Source organism: Rhyacophila brunnea, unplaced genomic scaffold, assembly GCF_057557595.1.
Source record: "Rhyacophila brunnea isolate RB1 unplaced genomic scaffold, BYU_Rbru_1.0 scaffold_4, whole genome shotgun sequence".
NCBI classification, from domain to species: domain Eukaryota; kingdom Metazoa; phylum Arthropoda; class Insecta; order Trichoptera; family Rhyacophilidae; genus Rhyacophila; species Rhyacophila brunnea.
This window is the reverse complement of record NW_028233068.1, coordinates 6,322,193-6,334,770: the sequence shown is the minus strand read 5'-3', so window position 1 is coordinate 6,334,770 and position 12,578 is coordinate 6,322,193. Positions and strand designations below refer to the sequence as shown.

The window sequence follows — 12,578 nt, the reverse complement described above, 5'->3', positions numbered from 1 at the left end:
TACGTCACACGGAAAAATGAAAAAGAAATATCGTCAAAATTCGACAGTAAGTTCCCTATGTTACTGTCAATGTACTCTAAATGAATAAGTGAGAGAAAACACATAATTTCCAGAAAGTGAACGAATTATTGTTGAATTGGATGGAATATTTTGGGGTTTGATGAAAAGTTTTTATAAAACACGGGTAGGTACAGAACAAAATTATCTACTTTGGAGAATTTTAATGCTGATTTGGCCAAGTTTTCGTGTTATTTTTGGAAGTACATAGATATTATTATAATTATTTAAGTATCATTTTCAAGCGAAAAAACTATCATTGGTACCGTGGCAGTAAATTATTAATGCTTTCAGTTTACTAAGTATATATGATAAGTATTTTTAGTCTATCTATAACTATTTAAATTTGATTAACCACTTATACTTTGTTTTGTTGTGATAATTCCTTATTCTGTAATAATTGGCATTTTTACTATATGTATACGCACAGCGAAGGAAGTCACAATATTTTTATTTAAAGAATCCTTTCATCAGAAATAAATAATATTATCAATGGTACTAACTACTAAGAATTTCGTAATGCGATTTTTAACAATCGTATGTTTGAAAATATTTCGGGCGTCTTCACGAATTCCTATGCATCAACATTAATTGCACGTCGTGTTAATTTATTGATATTTTAATTATTTTTCGTCCGAGGGCCGTAAAATTTATTCTCAAATGAGGATAAATAATCTTGTTTAATATATATTTAAACAAAAAGTCGACAGAAGCTTGCTTCGGTGACAAGTGTCTTAGCAATTTTATGTTATTTCGTAATTTGAGTATCACGGGTTAGGTTTATATCACTACTCATATATTTTTTTTTATAATATTATTATCAATTATTATTTACTTACCTAATTTTCATTGTAAAATTACACTTTCTTTATATTAGTATACTTAATAAAAATATAAGGTATTTTATTGTTTGATTACTATTTTCTAACTAACGTTTGTTGTTTTTGCTATAATAATACAAAATCGGTGCGTGTACTTATATACGCGCGTGCGCGTTAGAAGTTATACTTCTTTGGCGTAACAAAACAAAACGTGGTGACTTAGAATCAGGTTCATAAAATAAATAAAAGTTTTTCTTTGGTTCATCGAACTATCCAAATTGTTTGTTTGTCTTATTGGTAGGAAGTTGAAATGGAACATTTCGAAAGTTTGGAGTAGTTTGTATTCTTTAATAATAAACACATGGTACATTTTATAAATTAAATCTTCCGCTAGTACCCCGATCACGTGATTATGTCGCACTTTCGTAACGGTGTGCGCGCGCAGCTCTCAATTATTGTACCCTCTACTAAACGCGCCAAAAGAAGTATAACTTCAAAAATATTATTTTGTATCACAAAACAGTGAAATAATTTGAATGACCAATTTTATTTACCTAATTTCAAATATTTTAAAATTAGTAACCCAGAATAATTATTTTGAATGGGTACGAATATTCACGACTTTTCCTGCAACATTTAGCATGACAGTTTTTTTTAGTGGTTTTTACAAACGCAATTTATTCCAAATGTGTTAGTTTCAAATATAACTTATTCCAAGTTTCAGAAACAAAAGTAACTTACTCCAAATATAATATTAGAAAAAACCTACTTTTAAGAACATTTTCATAGATTTTAGCATTGAGATATCCATTTCAAAGTGTAAACTACAATTTTCAACAGAAATAACAAAAAAATATGTAAAATCAACACCGTAAACAGTTTTTTGTTGTTTGCCAACAATTTGTAAAAGTGGAATAAGTTGTTTTTGAAACTACACCCCTCATATCTTATAATAATAATAAATAATAATTTTATAAACTAAAATAGACGTGCAATACATATTATTAAAACTAGCGTTTATGACATTTATGTGGTAGAACTTTATTAGTAAGGTACCTAGGTACACCCGCGGTGGCCAAGAGGCTTAAGCGTTGGACTATCACGCCGTGGGTCCCAGATTCAAATCCTGGGTGTAGCAACTACACATAATGTTCAATTTGTGTGTGTCAGGCATGGGCCCTACAGCGTGAAGCGGGCCCCCAAGCTAGGATCTTTGACGGGGGCCCCTACCTATCGCTAAGGATAAAGGCAATATGACGCTCTACAGTAGCGTTTTCCAAATGGTGTGCGCGGTAAAATTAATGTGTATGTTTAGGGTTGAGCACCAGTGCTTGAAATGGAAAATTTCACGAACAGGAATGCTGTATAATTTTCCGAAACTAAGTACTTATGCTAATCCTTTCTTTACGTACGTACGTAGGTACTTTTGATATAAAAATGCAACAATAAACTTTAAACTTCTTACGTGGGTCTATATTGGGCAGGTTGGTAAGGATTGTCAGCGCCGCAGGCGAAATAATCTTGTTTTAACAAAGTATACCGTCAAAAATTGTATTATTCTTTATTCTTACTTTATCTACCACTATAACCTGTGCATGATACCTCTACCACCACTCGTCACTGATTATAACTTATATTACTGTCTCATTTGAGATAGATAAGTTTGTAATTAATTAGTCATAACAAACAACATATCCACATAAGTACCTTATAGATTCAAATTAAAAAATTATTTACGTACTTATGGAAAATTTTACAAATTCCATTTAAATACGAGCACAGAATATCAAACATCAAGAAATAGTATTAAAATAGTGTTTAAAAAATAAAGAAATAGTATTAGAAAAAACAGTAAGTGCCTACCTATACCAAGAATTTATAAAATAACGTTCACATAAACTCGTTCTCACGCAGGTGGAATTTACGATTATCCGAAGCGATTTGGTTGAACATAGTTATTTCCTGCCCAATTATCATTAGCAATTATTGCACCTTGGCAGAACAAAAAACTTAGATTATCAAGAAAGTTATAAAATAATATATAATAAAATCAATACTAAGTACCAATAATGGCAGAGTTCTCATTTGTACTGGGTAGATATAAGTTGGAAAAAGTACGTAGCCTAAATACCTTTAAAAAAATAGAATAAAATAGCTTTAAAGGATTCTCAAAGATTTATTTTGAACCTTCTCCACTATAAGGAAGGCCGTACCTACATCTAATAAAAGTTTCAAGTCATCCAAACAACGTAAACATAGCATTATTTGTAATAAAATTACCAATGGTGTGTCATTTTCATTTATATAAGATAAAACATGTCGGAAGGTGAAACTCAGGTTGCTAAGCGCGATTCTTATAGAATAATATAAAATTGTCATTAGTTAGTACCTACTATATTCAACATTATAAGGACTAATATTGTATTGTATGCATGTTATGTTACAATGGTGATGCTTTGGTTACGATTATTGTAATATACATCTACCACCGTATTTATTTAATAATCTATGACTAACACCATCTAAGATAATTAGATGTCCGCACTGGACACACAGGTACCTAATTTGTTAGTACCTTCTTATTCTAAACGATTCAATCTATGTTGTTTGTCCTTCCCTACTCACATTATTATTGCCATGGAAATGATAATAGGTACCTACATACAATACAGATATTATGATAGTCGTACATTTTTATTGAAGGATATTCCTATATTTTTTTAAACAAATTTACAAACAAAAATTAAGTAAAAGTTCTCTCCACACTACCTACTTATTATTTCTATTATTTTTAAAGTCACAAGCTACAATGCATTTAATAATAATTGTAATACAATAGGAACGTCCCAAATAAATAAACTCTGCAGAAGGCTATTCAATATTTTCTGCCCAAACCATCAATGGCCCAAAAACACATTTTTGTAGAAAAAATCATTCATTATTCATTGTAAAAATTGGGGTTTACGACTTCTCATAAATATTTTTTTAACACGAGTCAAGTTGTTGAGATGATAATACCTAATTATTGAATCACAGAACAGATGTTGCCACTGTATTGTCCACCGGAAAGAATTCCTAATGTTTTAGCAGATTTACACGAAGTACTTACTACGTAATTAAGCCTTCATTATTTTTATAAATATCCACAAAATTATTCAATTCATTTATTTTTTTAACATATTGTGGACATTACAAATTATAAGTTTAAGACGTTCACAACATGACACTTAGAAACAAAGATATAAAAATATAACAGTATTACATAAAAAAGAGATATATCAGTAGATGAATTAGATAGATACAAGGAAGTACACCGGATGAGATAAGCAGACCAAATCGTGCGTCAAATTGTGCGTGTGGCCAGAATTATCTTAAATCAGTTTGGATACCAGCGACAATAGTATATAGGTATATATGTAATAATATAATTATGTAAAAATGGCGAATTTGTATCCCACAGGAAAGTACTTATTAAAAACGATAATTGTAAGGGTGATTATCCACTTAGTGTTACAAATAAAAAGCGAATTTAACATAATAAACTTTTTAAAATATTATATTATAAAGCCTATTATAAGGACAGTATTCATCCACAGGTAATTAATAAATAAATGTCAAAGGTTAAAAATTCACCTCCTGTAAAATAGTATTTTGGTTAATTCGCCCTTTTTACAATACACCGATGATATAAAGGTATTCGTATCGCCTGCTGAGAATTTTAACTAACTTTTAAGAGAAAAAATTGTTATTAAAAAATATGTTCAACACAAAGTTAAAATTAAAACACAAAACTTACCAAAAGCAACAAAATTCACTTACAAAAAAGTATACCTACTCATCATGACCTATGGCAAATAAATGAATGAATGTAGTAGTTATATCACAAGATTTATTGTACTATAGTCGCAATTCAACAATAATGTAAATTACAAAACAAATGTAAACATCGTAAAAATAGGGGTTTACGACACGTCATAAGCTTTTTTTAACAAAAGTCAATTGTTGAGATGAATACCATCTGTTGCCACCTAAATGGTTATTGGAGTGAATTCCTAATGTAATGTAATGTGGTTTTAGCGGATTTACATGAATTATCTACTACTTTATTATACCTTCATTATTTTTATAAATAACCACTCAATATCATTTTTTAAATGATCAAATTGTGTAGGTATGTGGCCAGCGTTACGTTACCTGCGACAAAATATTTTTCAATAGTTTCGGTTAACACGTTTCGCTTGATGACATTTTTGACCAACTTTTAGGACAGGGGATGGCAAACTGCGGCCCGCGGGCCGCATGTGGCCCGCCGGGTATTTTTTTGCGGCCCGCCATCATTAATTGTACTTCTGATTACGAATAACTTTTTTTATATTTTTTTAAAAAATATTGACAATAAATGAAAAATTTGTTATTTCGTAAATGTATTATCTCAGTACGTCTTCCTTGCGTCTCGTCTCACATTATGTAACCACTATTTTCTACGTTGAACATCGATTTCAATAGATATTGATAGTGTACCGACAAAGCTATAACTTGAGATTATTGATCTGCAGTGTGACACTGATTTAAGAGAATTGCATCGTCGTGAAGAAATCTCCAAATTTTACAATGCCCTTAATTCAGACAAATTCGACCAACTTAAAGATTATGCAAGAAAAATGTTCGTTATTTTTGGATCAATTTATATATGTGAACAAATATTTTCGATCATGAACCTCAATAAAAATTCTATACGATCAAATATCGCCGATGCCCATTTAAAAGCAGTTTTAAGAATATCAACCACAAAATTAACACCTTAATTTAAAAAAATAAACAACAGTTTCATTTTTCTCATTATTTTTTTTTTGAAATGTTTAGTTTTCGTGATAATAAATAGTGTATATCTAAAAATGGTATTTTACTTGCGGCCCGCCGGTCATTTTGAATTCTTGAATTTGGCCCTCCATGCAAAAAGTTTGCCCTCCCCTGTTTTAGGAGAACAATTTTTTATTAAAAAATCAAGTTAAACGCACAGTTAAAATTAAAACACAAAACTTACTAGAATGTAGCAAAAAAAAACACCAAACTAATAATATAAACAATTTTGTTTAGAAACGTATTTATATCTTAAATAATACAAAATATTTTAAAAGGCAACTAATAGGAATATTATAGCGGATTGCACGAGTCAAATTATCAAACTTTTTTGTATTAATTTAACCATCGAAAACACAATTCATTCACCCTAATATAAATGGCGAAGCAATAATTTTTGTCACTCCGAATAAAATAATATAATAAATTAGTAGGTAAGTAAATTAACAATGCGTAAGTCAAAGGCAAGATTGTATTGAGATTTGAAATGTTTCATCCTTTAGAAATTATTAAACAATGTATACTTTATTTTTGAAGAGTTTTCAAATAGTGTCAGCAAGGCACATTTTTTTGGATAATAAAGTAATTTACGCTTGCAGCTGGTTGTTTCTTGTTATTTAGACAATGCATTTAGGCATGGACATATCGACACAAAATAAGAAGGTTGTAAGAAATTTAGGGATGTCATAATTTTTATTTTTAACCCTTGCACGCCCGGCATAACATAATTTCGTTAATTTTTAATTTTGAGAAAAACTTTAAAAGATACATTCATATATAATTATCTCAATCTAACGAACCGCAACGCAATTTTAAATGAATTCACGAGCCGGAACGGTATATTTTGGAATTCCACGAACCACAACGGCGCTCCGGTGCGTTCCTGTCCATTCCGAGCGCTGTTGAGCACCCACGGTGGTCGCGCGGCTTAAGCGTTTGACTATCACGCCGTGGGTCCCGGGTTCAAATCTTGGGTCTGGCAAGTACACATATTGTTTTTCTATTTGTGTGTGTCAGGGTATGGACCTAATAGGTTGAGCAAGTGGCCGACATTAATTTCTCGTAAAAAACAAAATCTGTTAATACAAACCTCTACTCTGTGGAGGCCCATATGATCCTATTAGGATCGGACATGGTCCGAAAATGTTTTGTGTTTTATTGTATATTTTAATACATCCATTTGAATTATGGAGATGTCGAGTATTGATACACAATTAAAAATTGTATCGTACAACCACATAACTTTAATAATAATATAAAAAAATCACACCTAAGTACCAATAATAGTTTCGAAATTAATTATATGATATTTGATTTATTTATGTTGACATCTTTTGCTTTAGTGTATAAACTCATCTTCATAACTAGTTACCTACCTATTTAATTATTGTAATATTTTATTATAAGTTCTCACTAGAGATATTTGCATTTTTAGACCTTTTTCTATGTATGTACGAAATTTATAAAAACACAACTATGACGTTTTATAAGAATTTACAGGATTTGAGGGAAGTTGGATAGATATTGAAGGTTATATATAACTATATTACTTATTACAATGATGTGTCGTAACAATAATTATTGTAAACATCTGTTATGACGTGACAACGTATCAGGAACATGCCACGCCATGCGTGTGGAGTGACATAATATTCATAGATAATATAATATTGACACCATTTTCTACTGTTAACCTATTGTAATTATGGGACAGAAACGTACTATATCAGTGGCGCACCCAGGATTTAATATTGGGAGGGGCCAAGGAGGAGAATGTAAATTAGTCTCATAGGATCTTTTTTTTCTTCATATAATTATATTTACATATTTTCACAATACACGGCGGTATATGTGTACAGTTTCTCCTAGTTTTTATTAAATTGGAGGCATAACGGCAGTAACCGTTGAGCCTGTCATCTGCGACTGGCGGATTGGAAGTGACTAACAGCGACCATACTGGACATGTGCGCCTAGTACCTATGCTAAAAAAATACTCAAATATTATCGGCTGTGCTACCCGCTTGGTCTAGAGAGCTACAATATTTATGCCAAATTCCACTGATAAAAAATGTTCTTTTGACTTACACTACCACCGACTAGTGGATGTAGTCGTTCTTTTCGCCGAATGTTTATCGTCGATTTTTGGTTTTTTAATATTGAGGTTCCAAAATTAAATTGAAAATGGACAAAAAAAGTATTGGTGCATAGTACACAAACCTACTCAACACAACACAGCCTAATTTCTCGTTTATCGGTCTTTTGTCTATTGCATTCGGTGTACCTACACCATGGCCCCCACATCCCGAAATGGGCCCGCAGGCTAGGATATTTGGCGGGCCTCCTACCTACCGCTAAGATTAAAGGCAGTGTGAAATACTACATTAACGTTTTTCAAAATGTGTTTTAGTTCAAATTAAGGGCACTAATACAGTGAATTATTGGCGATTTTTAATACATCTACTTTAATAATGGAGCTATCAAGTATCGGCACATAATATTTAGAAAATATATTGCACAATTATATAATCTAAAATGTTCATGATCATGAAGTATAATAGCGCCGCAGGCGACTTTTTTTACTATTAAAGCTTATTTATTATGTGTGTTTATCTCACTTATCTGGTCAACCCGACACGCCAGGCCTCCCACAGCCCGGGCGCCCAGGCTAGAGCCCTGTCAGCCTTCCCCAGCCATGACCTACACCACTCTGGAATTCGGGTGGACACCGAGATTTTTTTGACAGTTCCATTACGGATTGGGTTTCTAAAAAAACCCGACATTTGTGTTTCGATTTTTTTATGTTAGAAATTAAAATCATTTTTTCCGTGTTTTTATTTGTGTAAGCTCAAGGTATAGTTTATTGCTCTCGATTTCAATGTGTAATATCATTCTGATAATTTTTATGTTTGGGGTGCCAGGGCCCCTTCCCCCCCTGGGTGCGCCACTGTACTATATACTTACCTACATAAAACATATTGACAGACAGTGATAATGAAAAATTGTTATTCACTGGATTACAAAGGATTTTGAAAGTATTTCTGTCGGTAATTGACGTCCGTAATATTTGAATGATGAAATAATTTTATATTCAAACCATTCGCACAATCAGTATAATACCAGTAGGTATATAGGTATACGCCTTTTCTAAAATCATGCAAAATCAATGTTTTCGTGGTACCTACCTCATTCTTTTTTTTTACAAAACTATAGGTATTCTAAATTTTGGTAGTAGATGCTATTTTTTTTCGAAAAATGTGTAAATTTATGAAATGCTTTTCGTTCAAACACTATTTTGCGTAGACCGATAAACATATATGCAGATTACATTTTAATTGCTTTTTTGTTTTTTCGACGAAGCTCCTAATAGAAAGACACCAGACCTCGCGTACTGACTATATTGAACATACAAAATTATTGTGTCCAATGAAAAAATTGTTACATTCTCAAATCTTGTTTATTATTCGTTGAATACAAGAAATAGTTTAATGACTAGGTATATGGTATATTACAATCAGGACCAGTGCCTTCGTTTTTTTGAATAGCTGGTCGAAATTATCGTAAAATCTACATTTTCGAAGGAATTTCCTTAAGATGCCGAGAAAAATAAATAATAAAATGGTGATGCACTAATGCCCAATGATAATACAATAAAGAATATGATACCTACCACCATTATTAAAATAAAATTAATATTGTGCGTGTGTGGTTTTCATACCCAAAGACCGCAAGATTGTTCCTATTTCTCTGACATCTACGGTTTGTTTTCCAGAATGATCGAAAACTTCAAAAGCGTCAGCTATCTTTTTTTCTAAATCATTGTTGATGATAACTGAAAGAAACGATGAATCTCAGTGAGGTACAAAAAATGACGTGATATTCATAACATGCAATAGATAGTTTTACTAATTTATTATTATTATATATTATCTAAAACAGTTTTGACGAACCTTTGGCTATTTCTTTAGACATTTCGAAAAACTGTCATCTGTTATTCTAGTTTATTTGGAATATATAAACAGAGCCATTTCTTTATCATGTTGCAGCTGTCAATATCGATTATAATAATTATTAATTTTGTTGTCTTGACACCGAGATATTTAAAGTTTGAATTGGCGGATATTCATAAAGACGCTGTGATTGGCTCAAAAGTCAGGCGTCATTCGTTCGCCTCAACCAATCGAGTGCATGCTCGATAACTTCAGGTTGTTAAATTTACTCAACTTCCTGCCGCCATATTGACAGTACATTTCTCGTAGAGTCGTTTCGTCGGATGGCGCTAGGAATTTGTTGGTGATTTTAAGGAGAAATCATTAGTGTGTACTTTAGTGTTCGGTCCATATTGTGGCGATGGATCCCGCTAAATTAAAAGTTGTCGAGCTTAAGGCAGAACTGAGTGCCTTGGGTTTAGACGTTAAAGGAAATAAGGCTGTACTGGTAGATCGCCTTAAAAAAGCGTTGTCGGATGGCGGGCAAGGTAAATTTCTCATTTTCACATGATAATCTTACTGTTCTGTATACCGGTATGTATCTTAATATTCGTCTCGGATACATTGTTTCCCGATTACTCATTAATGCTTACCGCGCACGACGTAATCGACATTGTGTGTTGTTACTGTGTTTCCCGCTTACAAATTCGCATGTTTTTGCCGGTTGGGGAAGATTCCAAACCTCAAAAATTATTGATGGTTATTCGTTTACGTTTCTGACTATTTTACAAGAAGCCAATTCTGTATAATGTACTTTGTAATGTGAAAAATCTTATCGAAATTATTATTAAAAACAAAATGTACCGATTGATTTTATTATTTCCGTCTAATGCTAAAATGCTATGGCTTTATACTTGGGTAGGTAGAGGCCTTTGCAGGTTAGCTTTAGCTCGATGCTATCGTTGAATCGAATCGTTCGTCATGTCAAATTCGTAGAGTAGAATATTATTGTTTATGAATTTTACACATGACGTTGATAACATTACCTCGTTTACTCGGCGTACGTACGAATGGTCGCATTATTTTTCTAAAATAATACGTGGGTAATGCAAATTATTCTTTTTAATCTACGACATTGATCATTGCATATTTCGTTATCAGCAAACCAGAACATATAATATAATAGGTATGAATAATCTCCTTTATAAAATGTGGATAATGATAATACCTATGTTCATTAAACAATTTTTATTTTTCCTGTTTTGTGTATTTGTACAGGAGGTACTTGCAGATTGTCAATGCTGATGTGGAACATTTTGTTTTCAGATTGTTCTACAAACATAATGTATATACTTACTATGAATAATGGTAAATCTATAATACAACCGATGGGTGTAATTATTAGAATCATTAAACCGCTTAAATTTATATAAACAGATAGGTACCGACAACTATTGTAAAGCGTCAATTACATTGAGCTTTTTTATGAGCTGATTATTGGCAAATTTATAATCTGCCTGTAAATTCGCCCAGTGTAATCATCGAATAAGCTAATAAGCAGGTTGTAAACACTCCACCTAGAAAAGTTGAAAGCCGGTCAACTTTTCACACTACACGCCGGCGTGTTACTGCGTCTGCGCAGTAGAGCGATGGTGGTGGAAAAACGAACTACTCATTTTGAAATTTACATTTTTGACGTTTAATGGAAACATTGTTATGGAGCGTAGCGACCTCCCGGTAAAAAAATGAACTACGTTCCGTCAAAATCGCTCGCTGGCTTGTGGCTTATCAGCGAATGGAAAGTTTTGTGTGTAATCATGAAGTCGCAGTAGCTGAACCACCCGCTTTTAAATTCGCCAATAAGCAGCTCGTAAAAAAGCTCAATGTAATTGACGCTTTAGTAGATGAAAATAGTGAATGAGGTTCCACAATACAATTTAATTAAAGGACTGATGTGACACGGGTCGACATAGAATTTTAATTCCATATATCTAAACCCAACCTAACCAAATCTACCCAACCTAATCTTACCTAACATAACCTTACCTTAGTGTGTGATAATGATACCTACATACGAACAAAACTACGAACTAACTGAACGAAAAGCATCTCCGCCGACAGAAAAAGGTATTTAATATCATTGTCATCATGGGATAAACTGTTTCCGCCAAAAAAAAATGATCAATGGTCATACGGTCATCTGCAGCTCTATAACCAAATCATGAAACAAATTTTTGAAAAGATTGTTAGTAAGTTTGAGGTTCAAGTTCCTCTCAATTATCTGGTTCATCTTAACCTACGTTTGGTCTGAATAATCGATATTCCATTGTATACATAATAATTATGATTCAATTAGAGAGCGGGGCATGAAATGTTTATATTCTCCTTATGTAATTATTATTTTCATCCATCTATCAGGGTATGGGTTACGATGCATGGATATGCAGTGGCAGCTCGTCCATATGCACTGCGGAACTGCAACATCCCCAAGCAAATTGAGAAAAATGTAATATTATAATATACATAAATTTATGTATATTATATGAAAATATCAATATTATTTAAGCGTGTGAAGCTTGCCCACGTACCGGTACACCCAATAATAATTATCATAACTGCGATGAAAGTGATGCATCGCGTGATTTCATGCAGTACAATTTTCGATAGAAAATGCTCGAATTGGTGAAGGGGGGCGCGCGGGTAGCGGGGCTCGCCGCTCAGAGCTAAGTCTGGTACTGCCGCTTAGACAGTAATACCAATACGAAAATACTATTTTCATGTTGCAAACGTTGTCGGGACAGCGACTCTGAGCTAGTAGCTACGTGAGTCGCGACAGCTGTCGAGAGCAACTGAAAGGTGATAGACCTCCTTTCAAGGAAAAAAGACAAGAATGAATTTTATAATGAAATGAAAA

At 32.7% G+C, this 12,578-nt stretch overlaps 2 protein-coding genes across 2 annotated transcripts in view; one reads left to right on the top strand and one right to left on the bottom strand.

Annotated features, from left to right (window-relative positions):
• The window catches only part of LOC147066759 (dynein regulatory complex protein 8-like), a 30,437-nt gene extending 20,083 nt beyond the window's left edge, over positions 1-10,354 (bottom strand). Inside the window, exons 1-2 of the mRNA XM_085954207.1 lie at positions 9,686-10,354; positions 9,454-9,567 (exon numbers count right to left, since the gene is read on the bottom strand). Of these exons, the coding sequence (XP_085810333.1) occupies positions 9,454-9,567; positions 9,686-9,707 (136 nt within the window). The 5' untranslated portion in view covers positions 9,708-10,354. The remainder of the gene's footprint in view (positions 1-9,453; positions 9,568-9,685) is intronic.
• LOC147066758 (uncharacterized) overlaps positions 9,968-12,578 on the top strand; it is a 63,220-nt gene continuing 60,609 nt past the window's right edge. Inside the window, exon 1 of the mRNA XM_085954146.1 lies at positions 9,968-10,212. Coding sequence (XP_085810272.1) covers positions 10,086-10,212 — 127 coding nt within the window. The 5' untranslated portion in view covers positions 9,968-10,085. The remainder of the gene's footprint in view (positions 10,213-12,578) is intronic.